This window comes from Rhincodon typus, chromosome 9, assembly GCF_021869965.1.
Source record: "Rhincodon typus isolate 14 chromosome 9, sRhiTyp1.1, whole genome shotgun sequence".
Lineage (NCBI taxonomy): Eukaryota > Metazoa > Chordata > Chondrichthyes > Orectolobiformes > Rhincodontidae > Rhincodon > Rhincodon typus.
The window spans coordinates 38008167-38025944 of record NC_063340.1 but is presented as its reverse complement, the minus strand read 5'-3'; the positions used below and the strand labels follow the sequence as shown (position 1 = coordinate 38025944).

Genomic DNA, 17778 nt, shown 5'->3' with positions numbered 1-17778 from the left:
ATGGAATCACCCTTTCTATATACAAATTAGCAAAATCATTTTTCTTCAATAAGGACTATAAAAATAAACTGGTTGTAAGGCATTTGAGGAATATCCACAGGAGATGAATAATACTATAAAAATGCATGGTTTTGTCAGTAATATTCAGCATTAGTAATTCACACAGAATTATTCCGCAGCCACGTAATGCAGCTATTGTGAAGTTTTCACTGAAATCCAGTGCTTCAATTGAAATAAATTGAACAAAGCTGATACTTCTTTGACAAAACACAACCTTGCTTAAGATATGGAACCTGATTTAAAAAGCCTTGCATAATTTCTTGCAAGCAAACATTTGATGTAAAACAAGATAGACAAAAATAGAGAGAGAGCTCTGACCTCTACATCTAGTTCAAGAATATCAGTTGTCATGTTCAGCAGGGTGCCAAGGTTTGGTTTGGTACGTCCAAAGTCTCCATGTACAAACTCTTTAACATAGCTATTAGACAGTTCAGAAAACTTCCACTTGTCCAGTGAAACATTAAATATCACCGAATATTTATTCAGTATAAAGGTTAGTTAGAACCTGGCTATTCTAGAACTTGTTGAAGCAATCTAATGTCTATTAGAAGGTCAAACAGTTCCAGTATAACAGATAAATGAAAGTATAAAGAACCATAGTTAATAGAAAATTTCATTGATATTTGCACATTACATATCCCATTAGCCATAACATTAAACAGGACACTAGCTTTACCCAAAGGTGATCACAAACCAAAATCCACAGAGTGGTTGGTATCCTGGAATGATACAGAGTGATGCTTGTTACATCCCAAAGGGTAGAAAATGAAATGATCAGTCTCCTCCATTTCAAACGTGATTAGCCGTGTAAGCTATGGAACAAATATGTACGAGAGGGGCATACTTTTTTTTGCCTTAACTTTATATTTTTCCTCTTTCAGGAGTACAGACCAGGATGCTGGTCTAGCCCACGTCGTGTGATGCCTACCTGGTGCCAAGGTGAACATCTTGAGTCAGGTTGAAAGGATGCTGGAGACGGAGGGTAAGGTTCCAGTTGTTGTTGTCCATGTTGGCACCAACAACAAAGGCTGGGGTAAACAGATGCCATTTGGGGAATATCAGGAACTAGGAACAAAATTAAAGAAAAAAAACAAGACCTCAAAGGTTGTAATCTCTGAATTATCACCTGAGCCACGTGTAACCTGGCAAAGAGAAATGATGATGATTAGGGAAGTAAACGTTCGACTGATGGAGTCGTGTGGAAACAGGGTTAAATTTTGTGGAGTACAGGCATCAGTATTGGGTTAGGACAGAACTGTACTATCAGGATGGGCTGTACCTGAACTGATCTGGGACCAGGATCCTAGCAGGAATGCTAAATAGGATAGCACTCAGGAGAGGTTATTTAAGTTTCCAGAACAAGTAATAGGACAGAGAGTATGGAAAGGGCCAGTAATCTAACTTCAGTCACAGCAGATAAGGGGACAACTACGAGAAAGGGGCGCTCAGTGTAAGACTTAGGTTATCATACTTAAATGCACACAGTATACGAAACAAGGTAAATGAGTTTGTAGCACAGAGTGAAATTGATGTGGGCATCACAGAGACATGACTGCAAAAGGATTGGGGTGGGAACTAAATATTCAGGATGCATGTCCTATTGACAAGGACAGCCAGATGGGCAGAGGGGGCGGGGTTGCCTTGTTAGTAAGAAATGAAATTAAATCAATACCAAGAAGCAATATAGCGTCATAAGGCATAGAATCTGTGTGGGTAGAGTTGAGGAACTGCACCAGAAAAAAAAACCCCGATGGGACTTATGTACAGGTTCTCTAGCAGGACCCAGGATGTTGGGCAGAAAGTAAATCAGGACATGTAAAAGATATGTAAGAAAGGCACATTACAATAATCATGGAGAATTTCAATATACAAATTGACTCAGAAAATCAGGTTCAGAGCAGATCCCAAGGAAAGGAACTCGTGGAATATCTACAAGATGTTTTTTTTGGAGTAGCATGTGGTAGATCCCACTAGGAAACAGGCAATTTTGCATTTGGTGATGTGTAATGAGGCAAACTTGATTAGGGTGCTTATCCTTGGGAGCAGTGATCACAATATGTTAGAATTCACAGCTTGAGAGTTTTGAGAGGTCAAAAGACCAAATATAGGCTTAAGGGTATATAATTCTTACAGGATATTCCCAATTGACTAATTATGGTTATGGTGATGAAAAGGTGCTATATCAGCCAGTGTCCAGAGCAAAAAGACAGGTCACCAGCAGTAGCAATATGCAAGGATTGGCGAGTTCTCATATCAATGTTTGCGTATTAACATAGATCCTTCCCTACCCGCATCAGGGCACACAATGGTGCATCCAGTATAAATAACCAATCTGCCACTGAAGCATCAGCTGAGAAAGGAGATATTGGAGACACTCTGCACTGTCGACAGTTTCTCAGAGAGACAACATCTCCAACCTGGCATCCTGGGTCTAACTGATTGGCTATGTTGTAGATACTGGATCAGTAAGAAACAACTCAACTTTAAGGTCTGCAAACTGAATGCAATGTTAAAATAGTACACATTCTCTAAAAAGATCACAGTTATGTTTCATTTTTTACTTTCTTATTTGCAAAAAAGGATACGTGCCAGCCTGTGTCTTTAAATAAAGACGAAAATGATGCAGATCTATATACTCCACTCTCATACTGTGTATTACACGAGTTCTTACAGCTAGGGGCCTTCGGTGAAGAACTCGTAATGGAGTCTTCTGGTCGAGCTTTAGGTCCTAAAGAAAGGTGTTAAAACATTAGACAGGCTTATTGAATACGATCCATTCTTTGCAAGTTAATATATACACTCTGCAGTCAAGAAATTTTCTTCCAAAAAGTTTCACATCTTTAAAACTATTTCAATATTTATGAAATTCACTATTCAATTGCAAACCATAGACCATCATGCTGCTTTTCCAGAAACTTCTGTTTTTGTTCCTGATTTACAGCATCCACAGTTCTTTTGGTTTTTATTTAGTATTTAACTCGCTGCCACATCTCTTCTAGGCATGCACACCTTGAAGAAGTTCTGCTCCTGTCTCCGACAGGATTCCGTTCCAATCTCTCTCCTTGCCCACTGACATTAATTTCACTGTCACTCCTGACGTTTGACCAGGTATTTGCTAAAAATCGTTTCCACAGCCATATCACATTCCTCAGTGACTGCCTCCGGCTCACTCTTACCCCACATGGATTCCAACTGAAGTTTCATCCCTCATGTTTTGAATCCTCCCAGGATCACAGATATCTCTGTGATGTTCAATATCCCACAGACAGCTGCTCTCGCCGTATCCTGAGATCCACACTCTGTGCACGTGACACTGCATGGCACTCTCTTGATCTCTCTCTCCAACAGCATCGCATTGCACTGGCTCAGGTTGCACCACTCCGCAGTTCCACTTCATCTTCCGCTCATTTGTCATGTTAACAAGAAACTTTATCTTTTCCTTTCAGGCATCAAGGCCCACAAGATGCAACAACTCAAAGATACCCACAGGCCTCTGGAACGTACCTCTTCTCCCCTTCCCTCTGATTCCATCCCCCTCTCCCAACCCCACCTCCTGTCAGGTATTCACCATCCCACCCAACCTTCCGCTCTCCGATGCTGAACGTTCTATATTCAAAGGCCTCAGCTTTAACCCTCTGTGTCCCCACCTTAACAAATTTCGGGCATGACATGACGCCGAACTCTTCTTCCGCCATCTTCGCCTCCATGCCCATTTCTTTGGGCAAGAGTCCTCTCCCTGTTCCACAGACCCCTTTGCCCAGTTCAAATGCTCTCCCTCCAACTGGACCCATCCCTCCGGCCTTTTACCTGCACTCGATCTGTTCATTGAGAACTGTCGATGTGATATTAGTTGCCTCAATTTCTCTGCCCCGCCCCCTCACCAATTCCAACCCATCTCCCTCCGAATTGAATGCACCCCGTGCACTTAGATCTAACCCTGACTTCGTTATTAAGCCTGCCGAAAAGGGTAGTGCTATTGTAGTCTGGCATACTGACCTTTACATTGCAGAGGCTGAGCACCAACTCTCAGATACCTCCTCCTATCTTCCCCTGGACCATGACCCAACCATTGCACATCAGGCCATTATATCTACTACGGCAACTGATCTAATTTCATCTGGTGACCTCCCCCACTCTGCTTCCAAGCTGATAGTCCCCCAGCCTCACACAGCTCTCTTCTACCTCTTTCCAAAAATCCACAAACAGGACTGTCCAGGCAAACCTATTGTTTCGGCTGCTCCTGCCCCATAGAGCTCATCTCTTCCTACCTTGACTCAGTCGTCTCTCCCTGGTTCAATCCCTGCCCACATACATTCCTGATTCCTCTGACGCCTTATGCCGGTTTCAAAATTTCCAGTTTGCTGGTTCCAGCTGCCTTCTCTTTACCATGGACGTGCAACCCCTTGACGTGTCCATTCCCCACCAGGAGGGCCTTGGGGCTCTCTGCTTCTTCCTGGAGCAAGGACCTGAACCATCCCCGCCCACCACCACCCTCCTCTGCTTGGCCGAGCTTGTTGTCACCCTCAACAACTTCTCTTTCAACTCCTCATTTTCTTCAGATTAGAAGGGTGGCCATGGGTATCTGCATGGACCCTAGTTATGCTGGTCTCTTCGTGGGGTATGTGGAACATTCCTCGTTCCAGTCCTTTTCCAGGCACCACCCGCAACCCTTTCTTCAATATATCGACGGTACCATCGGTGCTGCTTCCCTGTCTCGTTCGGAATTGGAAAAGTTCATTGATTTCGCTTCCAATTTCCACCCTGCTCTCACTTTCACCTGGTCTATCTCTGACTCCTCCCTTCTCTTCCTCGACGTTTCTCTTTCCATTTCTGGGGATAGACTGGCCACTAATATCCACTTTAAACACACCGACTCCCACAGCTACCTGGACTATACATCCTCGCACTCTGCTGCCTGTAAAGACTCCGTCCCATTCTCTCAGTTCTTCTGTCTCTGTCGTATATATTCAGATGAGGCCAACTTCGACAAGGGAGTCTCCAAAATTTCTACCTTCTTCCTCAACTGAGGATTCCCTAGCTCAGCGGTCAACAGGGCCCTCAAATGAGTCCAACCCATCTTCCGCACTTCCGCCCCCACCCCTTCTCTTCCCTCCCGCAACAGTGACAGGGTTCCCCTTGTCCTTACCTACCATTCTACCAGCATCCACATCCAGAAGATCATCAGATGCGATTTCTGCCAGCTCCAGCGAGATGCCACCACCAGACACATATTCCCCTCCCCTCCCTTGTCTATCTTCCTAAGGGACCATTCCCTCTGGGACACCCTGGTCCACACTTCCTTTACCCTTAACACCCCCCACAGCCAGAGAGCACCTTCCCCTGTAACCGGCAAAGATGCAACACCTGCCCATTTACCTCCTCCGTCCCCAGTATCCAAGGGCCCAAACATACCTTCCAGGTGAAGAAACACTTCACCTGCACTTCCCAGAATCTAGTCTACAGCATTCACTGCTCACAACATGGTCTCCTCTACATTGGGGAAACGAAGTGTAGACTGGGTAACCGCTTCACAGAACATCTACGTTCTGCTTGCAGAAAAAGACCCTGAGATACCTGTTGCCTGCCACTTTAACACACCACCCTGTTCCTTGGCCAACATCTTTGTCTCTGGCTTGCTGCAGTGTTATAGCGAAGCTCAATGCAAGCTGGAAGAACAACACCTCATTTTTCGCTTAGGGACCCTACAGCCCTGCGGACTCAATAGAGTTCAATAATTTTAGGGCCTAAACTCTCCCATGTCCTAGGCTCCTACCCCACACACCAGGCCTTGTTATCACTCAGCGTGCCATTACACACTACCTATTGTTCGTCATGAACAGTCCCCATTGACAGCTATTCACCCTCCCAGCCAGATCGTTATCAACTCCTTTGTCTGTCCGACTGTTCTTCTCTCTCTTTGGGTTCTATCCTATCGTTAACTCCCTACCCCATTGCCCTCCCTATTTTCTGCACGTAAACCAACGTTTTCCCAGCCACCAAGAGTTCTGAGGAAGGGTCACTGGACCCGAAATGTTCACTCTGATTTTCTTCTTCACAGATGCTGCCAGACCTGCTGAGCTTTTCCAGCAACTTCTGTTTTTGTATCATCATACATGTCCTTGGTTTAACATTAAGCAAACTAGTTTTGAAAGCAAATGCTTATATTTTGGAAGCAGACTTCCTAAACTACAAGATATTTTCTTTAAAATCCTTCTTGAAAAACATCAAGACCGACAAACCAGAGACAGCGAGAACTGCAGATGCTGGAGTCAGAAACAACACAGTATGGAGCTGGAGGATCACAACAGGCCAGGCAGCATCAGAGGAGCAGGTACGTTGATGTTTCGGGTCGAGACCCTTCTTCCAAAATTTCTGAAGAAGGGTCCTGACCCAAAACGTCAACTTTCCTGCTCCTCTGAAGCTGCCTGGCCTGCTGTGTTTCTCCAAGACCAACAAACCAGTCTGTTTTTGATAAATTCTGCCCATTTAAAGTTTTCAGCGACATACCCCTCACCTCTCACACCATTTGTTTTCTAGTAAGCATGCCCACAGAAATCTGCCAATATTTATTGCAAATTTCTATTAGGGTTACATTGAAGAATTCACTAATTGGTCACCTATTTTACTTACTTTTCTCCATATGACAAAGCAACTTAAGTACTTGCTCCAGGTAAACATTGAACTCAACTTACAAAAAAAAATTAATACAGGAGATCAAGTCAATGTCACTCAGTTCAAGGTGCACTTACTAGGTCCCAAAGAGATGAGTTCATTAGTTTTAGACTGAACAGCAAGAACAATAATCCCCTGAACAGGTTACTCCCACAAAAATTACTTCTTGCTGAGTCACAAGTGAAAGCCCTGAAGCTCACTGGGTTTAACAACATTTATAAAGATGCAAGTTATGAATCAGATTCATCAGTCTCGTCTTGGAAGTTTATTTTTCCTTTGAAGCATCTAGCACACAACATGCAAATCTGAATTTACACTACAAATTTGTTTTCTTTGTACCTGTAAATCCTGCAGAAAATCTATATCATTCTTTGCTATAGCTTTCTCTGTCCATATTAGGGCACTGTATGACTTTGTCTTCTCTTCTTCACCTTCTTTCATATGTCCTATTGCCTCCCTTAACAAAATAATCAAGAACAAATTACTTGTTTGTTTAGTAAATAAAACAAGTTGAAAAACGGAGGCTAATTTGATTGGACAAGCTCACCTGGTCACTATCTGTAAATCTCGAACTTGGATTTTATCAGTAGAGCTATTAATTTTCTGCAAAGAATGTACAAACTACATTAAAGCTTAAACAAATCACTTTGTAAATCCTAAGGAACTTAATTCTGCACTCTTCTCAATTACCTGTTGAAGTTCTTTAAGTTCATTCGGAGAAAAAGATGCTCTACGTGGGTTAAGCAGCTCAATCGCAAAAGGCCGGCCTGGCAACACAGGAAAGGTGTTGAGGGGAAAATAAATCAGTTTCACCCATTTGGTAAAACGTTGAAAAATTATTTTCTCAGAATAACTATGCAAAATGGGCAAATGTTCACAATGAAAAATAATATTTAACTTTATAAATTTTCAGGCCACCAAATAATCTATTTAAACTAGTAACCCAAAATATCAATGGTGTCAAGTCTTAGTTCGGTCACAGCACTTCCTGATACGGAGTCTGTCAGTCTCCCGGAGCACATATTCCAGGCTAAGGTTTCAAAATAGTTTTGAATAAGTGAGAAATGTAGAAAATTAGAGAAATAGGGTTGAGCCTGCTCTGCTATTCAATGTGACCATGACCATCAAACTCAATACCCTGTGCCTGCTGTTTCCTAATATGCCTTGATCCTTTTGCCCTAAGAACTACATCTAACTCGTTCTTGAAAACATTTTTCAAAACTGTTTTGGCCTCAACTGCTTTCTGTGGCGAGAATTCCGCAGGCTCACCATTCCCTGGTGAAGAAATTTCTCCTCATCTTAGTCCTAAATACCCTACTCCCTATCCTTACTCTGTGACCCCTGGTTCTGGACTCCCCTGTTAGTCATTAGGAATCTCCTTCCTGTCTAGGTACAGCACTGCTTTGTCTTTGAAGAAGGTGCCAAAACAAAGCCCCATCTACATGGACGCAAAAGATTATACACAATTCAAAAAGGAGCTGGGCAGTTTTGTATTGCCTTGGCCAACATTTAACCCACAACCAATATCCCTAGTATGGCCATCTTCTATTTGCAGAGCCCTGCTTTGTCCAAGTTGATTTCTGCATTTGTCTGCAAAATGCTATTGACTACTTTATAATAATTCACTGCCTATGCAGGTCCTGTGGATGTCCAGAGGATACTGAATTCCTCCAACAGTAGCTCAGCGGACTCAAATGCCAGCCCCATCCCCACTGTTTTTCACTATATGTGACTCTCAATCCTGAGAAACTAGGGAGAGAACAGGGCTCCTTAAAGATCAATGAGGTAGTGTATGGGTGGAACCACAGGAGATGAGAGAGATACTAAACAAATAATTCACATCAGTTTTTACTGAGGAAAAAGACATAGAGGCTAGGGAGAGTAGGATCTGAGGAATGGGAGGGGGAGTTGAAATGGTTCGCGACTGGGAGGTGCAGTTGTTTATTGCGAACCGCGTGTAGGTGTTCTGCAAAGCAGTCCCCAAGCCTCCGCTTGGTTTCCCCGATGTAGAGGAGGCCACAACGGGAACAGCGGATGCAGTATACCACATTAGCAGATGTGCAGGTGAACATCTGCTTGATGTGGAAAGTCTTCTTGGGGCCTGGGGTGGGGGTGAGGGAGGAGGTGCGGGGGCAGGTGTAGCACTTCCTGCGGTTGCAGGGAAAAGTGCCCGGTGTGGTGGGGCTGGAGAGGAGTGTGGAGCGGACAAGGGAGTCACGGAGAGAGTGGTCTCTCCGGAAAGCAGATGAAGGTGGGGAGGGAAAAATGTCTTTGGTGGTGGTGTCGGATTGCAGATAGCGGAAGTGTCGGAGGATGATGCGTTGGATCCGGAGGTTGGTGGGGTGGTACGTGAGGACGAAGGGGATTCTTTTTTGGTTGTTATTGCAGGGACGGGGTGTGAGGGATGAGTTGCGGGAAATGCGGGAGACACGGTGGAGGGCGTTCTCGACCACTGAGGGGGGAGCAGCTGTGGTCCTTGAAAAACGAGGACAACTGAGATGTACGGGAGTGGAATGCCTCATCCTGGGAGCAGATGCGGCGGAGGCGAAGGAATTGGGAATAGGGGATGGCATTTTTGCAGGAAGGTGGGTGGGAGGAGGTGTATTCTAGGTAGCTGTGGGACTCGGTGGGCTTGAAATGGATATCGGTTTCTAGGTGGTTGCCCGAGATGGAGACAGAGAGGTCCAGGAAGGTGAGAGAGGTATTAGAGATGGTCCAGGTGAACTTAAGGTTGGGTTGGAAGGTGTTGGTGAAGTTGGTGAAGCTTCAAAATCTCCCCTCCCCCTACCACATCCCAAAACCAGCCCAGCTCGTCCCCGCCTCCCTAACTTGTTCTTCCTCCCACCTATCCCCTCCTCCCACCTCAAACCGCACCCCCATCTCCTACCTACTAACCTCATCCCACCCCGTTGACCTGTCCGTCCTCCCTGGACTGACCTATCTCCTCCCTACCTCCCCACCTACACTCACCTTTACTGGCTCCATCCCCGCCTCTTTGACCTGTCTGTTTCCTCTCCACCTATCTTCTCCTCTATCCATCTTCTATCCACCTCCCCCTCTCTCCCTATTTATTTCAGAACCCCCTTCCCCTCGCCCATTTCTGATGAAAGGTCTAGGCCCGAAACGTCAGCCTTCCTGCTCCTATGATGCTGCTTGGCCTGCTGTATTCATCCAGCTCTACACCTTGTTATCTTAGAGGCTAGGGAACTCAGGGGAAATAAATATTTGCTATCTTAAGAACAGTCCACTTACAGAAGAAGTGCTGAAGGTCTTAAAAAAAAATTAAGGTAGATAAATTTCCAGGACCTAATCAAGTGTATCCCAGAATGTTGTGGGAAGCTAGGGAAGAAACTGTGGTGCCCCTAGGTTCCCACAACCCAATAGATGTTTATATCATCTACAGCCATGGGTGAGGTATCGGAGAATTAGAGGGTGGTTAATGTTGTGCCTTTATTAAAGGAAAGCTGTAAGGAGAAGCCTGAGAACTACAGACCAATAAGTCTGACATCAATGGTGGGTAAATTGTTGGTGAGGATTCTGACAGACAGGATTTCCATGCATTTGGAGAGGCAATGACTGATTAGGAATAGTCAGCATGGCTTTGTGTGTGGGAAATTATGTCTCACAAACGTGATTGAGATTTTTGAGGACATAACCAAAAAGAGGGCAGAGCAGTAGATGTTGTCCACATGGACCTTTGACAAGATTCTGCATGGTAGACTGATTAGTAAAGTTAAATCACGTGGAATTCAGGGAGAGCTTGCCAACTGGATACAAAATTGGCTTCATGATAGGAGACAGAGAGTGATCGTGGAGGGTTCTTTTTTGCACTGGAGGTCTGTGACCAGCAGTATTCCACAGGGATCAATGCTGGGTCCACTGTTGTTTGTCATTTATATAAAGGATCTGAATGAGAATTTAGGAGGCATGGTTAGTAAATTTTGTTTTGAGGAAGTAGATGGAGTTAAAGGGCATGATGTCAGTGAGCTAAAGGAGGGTGGTTATAGATAGGGACTGATTGGGTTTCTACTCTTGGAAGAACTGAACAGCCTTCAGGCCATCATGTACTTTACAAAGTGGAGCTGAGTACAATATTAGGTGTCTATCATGCCACAGATAAATGACCTGTAAGTGCAATGGGGTCATTAACACTTTTTGTGAGACTTTATTGTACTAGGCAAATGCACAAGGTCTTTTCCCTCGGGTTGGGGTGTTCAAAACTAGGCGACATATTTTTAAGGTGAGAGGAGAAAGATTTAAAAGGACTTGAGGGGCAACTTTTTCACACAGAAGTTGGTTCATATGTGGTGTGAACTGTCAGAGAGGTAGATGCAGGTACAGTTACAACGTTTAAAAGACATTTGGACAGATACAAGAATAGGAAAGATTTAGTGGAATATGGGCCAAAAGCAGGCAAGTGGGATTAGTTTAGTTTTGGGGAAACTTGGTTGGCACGGACAAGTTGGATCAAAGGGTCTGTTTTCATACTGAATGACTCTGGGACTCTCAAGTTCAAAAGTACAGATTTAGTGTTTGTTTACTTTTTTCAGCCTTTGGTTCATCAACACATCAAGTCATTACATATAATTATTGAAAGAGGAATATCGCACTTGATTTCCTGAGCACACATTCAATACACGTGGTCCGTGGCGTGATTTCTGGCAGAATCGGGTGAGAAGTCCAGCGACGCCTATTTTAACATTGGGAGCAACTTGCTGCTTCTTTCATACATTTGTCAGGTGGTGAGGTGAGTTTCTCACTAGGTACAGCAGCATGGTGGTTCAGTGGTTAGCACCCTTCTGAGGAAGGGTCAATGGGCCCGAAGCGTTTACTCTGATTTCACTTTACAGATGCTGCCAGACCTGCTGAGCTTTTCCAGCAACTTGTTTTTGTGGCAGCGGTTAGCACTGCTGCCTTAGTGCCAGGGACTTCGGTTCAATTCCAGCCTTGGTTTGCACATTCTCCCAGTGTCTGCGTGGATCTCCGCCAGGTGCGCTGGTTTCTTCCCATAGTCCAAAAATGTGCAGATTAGGTGGATTAACGGTGGTAAATGTGGGGTTACGGGGATAGGGTGGGGAGCCAGGCCTGGGTGGGATGCTCTTGGGAGGGTCAATGCAGACTCTTTCCAGACTGTAGGGATTCTATGATTCTAGCAGTGAGTTACCAATTAAGAGAATTTATTACTTATTAACACGATATCTCACCTCATTAATACTCAGCTTCCTGTTTTACTAAATGAGCTAGACATTGAGAATTCCGGTCTTGGAAGTTACAGCGGGTGCCTAGTGACAACAGCTCACTGCTTGCTCCAAAGGACTTCCATGCTGGACACTGGGCACTAACATCTCGGGCATGCTACTTGGGCACCAGCCACAGGCACCCTAAAATCATGTACATTACAATGTGACATGAGTCAGCCTCTAGGAACTTCAGGGCACATCTCCAAAACCACATAAAGGATGTTTCTGCACATCAAAATTGCAACAGCAATTATCATTGAAATGCTGTTTTCTTGCTCAGACTCCACGAGAAAAGCAGCCCACAACAGGGCAGAAGGGTAAAGACTGATGGTGGCTACCTACCATTCAGTTCCTAGCCCCTTATGCAGAGAGCATTCTGTAACGTTGCTGCAAGGTCAGTGTGCTCAGAGAGACACCCCCAGCTCATGGACTAGACTAGGCTGCATGTCTGGCCAGTTCACTTGCTGTCAAAGCAGTCACTCACTTTAAACTACCTGGATGCTCACAATATCATAGCCTTGCATTGCCTTGCCTTCCTTTTTCGAGGGATGCCCTCTCAGCCAGAGGTTCACAGTACTCCTCTCTTGCTGTGCAGTTTAGTCCAGTCACAAAGCCAGGAAGCTTGTCAGGTTTGACGGTAGTACTCAGTCAACTTAAGAGCGACGGCCTTCAGTCAGGGACCCTAGGAAAGTAAGTCAGGGACAGATGCCAATTCTAATCCAGAGGCTTGGGCATGGCCAGTCAGCGTCAGGATGTTCTCCACACAACAGACTAGAACTAAGAGTCAGATAGCCCACGATCAGCCTTCACCCTTCTACACTGTTGTGGGCTGCTTTTCTTTTGGACTAAGAGGGATGGGTGGGGGGAGAAGGGGGAAGAGGGGGAGAGGAGGGGAGGGCAAGTATTATGGGAGATGAAAAGGGCGTGGCATACCTATTACTGTGGGGAGATGTCCCGGGCATTTGACTAGACAGTACAGAGGGCAGGCAGGAATAGTGGTGCTGGGGGTTGGGGTGGGTAACAGCCAGTGGGGTAGATGATGTTGCCGGCAATAGAGAGAGTTATAGAACATGAAGCCTTGCTGGTAGGTAGTTACTGTGGAAGAAAGAGAGAGTGAGAATGAGATATCAAAGAGTGGTGGCAGAATGAAGAAGGACACTGTCCTTCCTCCTACACTATTGGGCATTCCTCCAGAGATCTGGGTAGTAACCTCAGAGGAGTTGATCATGGTCTGGTGTCAAGGATCCTCTGCTAGTATTGCAGGTTAGAAGAGTTCCTGCCTGTGCAACACCCCAGCCAAGAGGTACTCCAGATTCCCACCTGCACAGTGGGGTGCTAAATGTCCCTTGCCTGCAATGTCCAAGACAAGTGTTAGGAACCATGTAGGGCAGCTCTGGACTGACAGTGCTTGTCCAGGAACACAACTGCCTTTTAAAGATGGCACTGGGGAGCTGCCAAATATACCAGTCAATTCCAGGACATCCTAGCAGTGGTAAGTTCACAGAATCATAAATATTCTACAACATGGAAGCAGGCCACAGGGCCCTACAAAGAGCATCCCATTCAGACTCACCTCCCTACCATATTCCTGTAACTGTTTACTTCCCTGGACACAATGGACAATTTAGCATGGCGAATCCACTTAACCCACAAATCTCTGATCTGTGGGAGGAAACCCACGCGAACACAGAGAGAATATGCAAAATCCACAGACACCAGAGGGTGGAATCAAACTCGGGTCCCTGGCACTGTGAGGCAGCAGTGCTAAACACTGAGCCACCGTGTCCCCAAGTTCTTCCAGTCAAATAACGGCACATGGTAAGATGAGAGGGACACCGTGGGGCAGGTAAATAGCTAATGAGGCTTGTTTAAGATAAAGTGAGAAAGTCCAGTAGGCCTCAGTGAAAAACCCTCAAAATAAACTCAATACAACTAGCAATTACCCAAAAAACTGTTAAAATTCAGTCTATTGTGATTAACTATAAACCAATTTAGCTGCACTTCCGCTTTTCATCTTCTCACTCTGACTGTTTGGTTTGCTCAAGGATGTTTCCTACTTTGGCAGCAGGCTTATGTGTCTGTGGCATGTATCACCTCCTCAGTACATGCTAATTACCCATAAGAACATAGAAACAAGAGCAAAACTAAGCTTTGCAGCCTCTCAGATCAGCTCAGTCATTCAAGAAAATTATGGTTCATCTGAGCTAACCTCAATTTTATTTTCCCAGCTGTTCTCCATAACATCTGTGATTCTTCTGGCGCCCTATGTCATTTCAATAAGGTCCAGTTTCCCAATCAAACCACTCCTTCTTCAACAAGTGCATTCAAACATTTGCACATAGAAGTTGTTTTATTTCTTTTCAATTTAAAAAGGAGTGTTTTAGGATTAGTGGGGTCATACTTGTACTAAGTGTTTAAAAGTCTTTGAATCTGTACAATAAATAGGTAGTATGGATCATATTATTTTATCTTCACTTCTCATGGAATGAACTTCAGTTTTAGTGTTAAAGCAAACTTTACAGCATAGCAGCTTAGGTGTCTGCAACAGACCACTTCATTTAAACTAAAATAAATAAAAATATGATCGATCAATCCAAGTTTCTGTCTGGAATCTGACTTGTCTAGTACTAACATCAGCTGAGATCATAAATTCAGCTGTTTTGTTTCAAATGCCAAGTGCATTCAGATATAAAGATTTTAGTTTTACCCTTTTACTCTCTGCAAATTCTAGTCTCACCTGTTGTCTGACATGGATTCATATTTTCCACCCTATCCTGTCACAATCTATTTATGATTTCCTACATTAATACCTTTCTCTTTGACCTTGGCTCTTCTCTGAATTACCACCTCTCTCAAATTTGATTTCTTGCTTCCACTTATCAGTTTAAAACTCTCTCTTAGACTTCTACTTCTGCAGTTGGCAAGAACACCAGCTCCAGCATGGTTCAGATAGAGATTGACCCATCAGAATAGATTCCACTTGCCATAGTCCTGGTGCCTGTGGATCGGAACCAACCTCTTTCATACTTGAGCCACACATTCATCTCTCTAACCTGATTTCCTCTATCCAATTTACACGTGACTCAGGTAATAATGCAGAGATTCTGAACTTTGAGGTTCTACCTCTTAATTTGGCACCTAGTCCGCATACTGACTTTGCAGACCTTCCTTCTTTGTCCTGCCTATGTTATTGGTACCTAGGTGGACTATAATGATTGGATCCTCCCCTGTTTACTCAAAGTTCTTCTCTGGCCCTGAGCAGACATCCTGAACTCTAGCCCCAGCCAACCAACACAACCATCTGAAATCTCAGTCTTTGCTGCAGAGAACAGTGTCAATTGCCTCCTTATTATACTGTCCCCTACTGCTACTTCCACATTCCTACTTACTCCTCACTCTTGAGTAGTTTCCTGTACCACGGTCAGTTAGTGCATTCCGCCCTATGGCCCTCTCATTCGGCCAGATGAGCTGAAAGAACCTCAAGCCTGTTGGACAATTGCAACGGCTGGGACTTATGCACTCCTGCCCTCTGGGTCCCTTTAGCTGCCTCACTCACAGTTACACTCTCCTATCCCTGAATACTGATCAAATCAGATGATCCAACCCCAAGAGGTGCAACTACCTCCTAGCAAAAACAATCCAAGTGACCTGCTGGTTCCTGCTGCATCACAGGGTCTATAGTTCAATGACCAATCGTCAAGTCTGAACTGACACTGCACAAACTTCAAACACCAGCTGCAGACCCATTTGCTCTGAAACAAACTGGCATTAGGGACTCCCATAAACTGCAACTGTGATGCATCCCCTCTCCTGCCATCCTTAATGTGTTCCATTACCTCAACAAATGCATTCAACTTTAGATTAAGTATGCTTTTATATATTTTATTACCCGATAACCAGCTGCTGTACTATTTTGAACCTTAATGACCTTAACCTCTTACCAGATACTCACCAGTTAACCAGCTTCTCTTTAGCACAGTAAGAATAAATTATTGGAGGGTGAAAAGGTTTAGGAAAAAGCAAAAGAACACCCTTTTTCTTCCTCCACGTAATTACAAATTCCTGTTGTTTTAACATATTTCTGTGTGCTAAAAAGCACTATTGCAATGTGTACAGATTTTAAAAAATAATAATTTCTGAAACAGTATACATATTTAAACTTAAAATCATAGTCCAAACGAACACTGTGGAACATTTAGATTAAGACACATCAGAAGAAGCTGAAACATAATTACCATTTCCCAAGGCTCTGACGTCAACATCTTCTCTTCCTGAAGAGGAAAAGTTTAAACCTGCAGGTATAAAGGATGTTCTTTGGATGATAAAACTATACAAATTAATATTTTAAGTGTTAAATGACAATTATTAATTTATTACATTAATGCTCAATAATCTAACTAGATGAATGACAACAGAAACATTTTTTTAAAAGGATAAACTTAAGATGAATTAAACAGAAAGTGGGAGAAAGGAATTCCAAAGAATACTTTTACTACGTAACACTGGCATCAAATATATTTTAGCTGATTACTCTGTGGCAAAATTAGGGGTTGAAAATTATTTTGAATTAAATGGCATTTAACATGGGAACAGATCTTTCACATTTCATTTTCTTTTGCCCTGTAACTCATGGAAAACTTACATTGTAAACATAAGAAGAGATTTACAAGGCTGCCTGGCTTACTAGAATAGAAGGATTTCTTTTTGTGTTGTTTGCTGTGCTTGTAATCACTTGATTGCTGCCTCTGGAGTCTCTGTAATATTTTTCAGGCTTATGCACAAGACTTTGAGAGCTAGACCAGTTCTTGCCTGAGATTGCATCATATTAAAGTTAAATGGATTTACAGCTAAGAGACACATGGTCAACACGATGATCTGGGCTGGTTTTGATTACTTAAGGTTGGAGAGGAATTATCAAGATTCCCTACCATCACCAGCCACTGGCTCTGGGTTTAATACTTCTCCAGGATACTGTATCCCAGCAATGGGTTAGAAAATGTTTAGTTATGGTGGTCTGGGCATTATGAGCGTGAGCAAACTTAATGGGGACTCGCTTCTTTTTCTGTACAGACAAATGCAATACTTGTATATATGTCATAACGACAAAATTAGTCACATAAAGTGTTGAGAAGAACATGCATTCAGGCAAACATGGACAAAGTGAAACTTCATTGAACAGCAAAATTGCAGCAGCAGAGATAAGCAAACAGTTTCTTTTAAATGAAAACAAATCTGTTATTTCAGATCGCACTATCTCCAGTGAAGCATCAATCATATTTCCACAGGCTATAATATTGTCTGATTTCTCTATTGTAAAGTTTCATATTACATCAAAATTCTTAGTTTTAGTACTAAATTCTTCAATATTTAGAAGTCTAGCATTTTGTGTTTTCCATCTTCAGTGCACCACATCGCAAACATTTAGCTTTGGAATACTTCATGTCACAAACTTGGACCATGGCAAGTCTTATATTGTCGTCAAAAGGCACAGAAATGCAAAAAAGAATTTTATTTTATTCAAGTAACTTACTATCTACTTTAAACATTTTTTTCAGCGGCTCTCCTATAAGTTCTTCCACTGAAGACTCCATTTTTCTTTCTCCGTCTATTACCCAAGGAGTCTGTGGTAGGCTCCTGGAGAACTTGTTATATCTGCCTAAGAAAAACATAGGTATCCACTTTTTAGTTCTTTTCACTCTCCATATGTGGGGTATTTGATGCATTTATGACTGAGCAGACTAACAACAGTACATGTAATGTCAAAGTACAACATTCAAATGAAGCAAGGTAAAGAACCTATTACCTT

At 43.5% G+C, this 17778-nt stretch overlaps 1 protein-coding gene across 3 annotated transcripts in view; it reads right to left on the bottom strand.

Moving 5' to 3' along the window:
* Positions 1-17778, bottom strand: part of pus10 (pseudouridine synthase 10) — a 65003-nt gene that overhangs the window by 5170 nt on the left and 42055 nt on the right. Inside the window, exons 11-18 of one of the 3 annotated variants that reach the window (XM_048601303.1) lie at positions 17503-17628; positions 16208-16264; positions 12906-13067; positions 7423-7499; positions 7280-7335; positions 7072-7189; positions 2646-2788; positions 379-478 (exon numbers count right to left, since the gene is read on the bottom strand). In XM_048601303.1, the coding sequence (XP_048457260.1) occupies positions 379-478; positions 2646-2788; positions 7072-7189; positions 7280-7335; positions 7423-7499; positions 12906-13067; positions 16208-16264; positions 17503-17628 (839 nt within the window). Of the gene's footprint in view, positions 1-378; positions 479-994; positions 1126-2645; positions 2789-7071; positions 7190-7279; positions 7336-7422; positions 7500-12905; positions 13068-16207; positions 16265-17502; positions 17629-17778 lie in introns of those variants that run through there. The other 2 variants (XM_048601304.1, XM_048601305.1) reach the window with 2 other exon arrangements.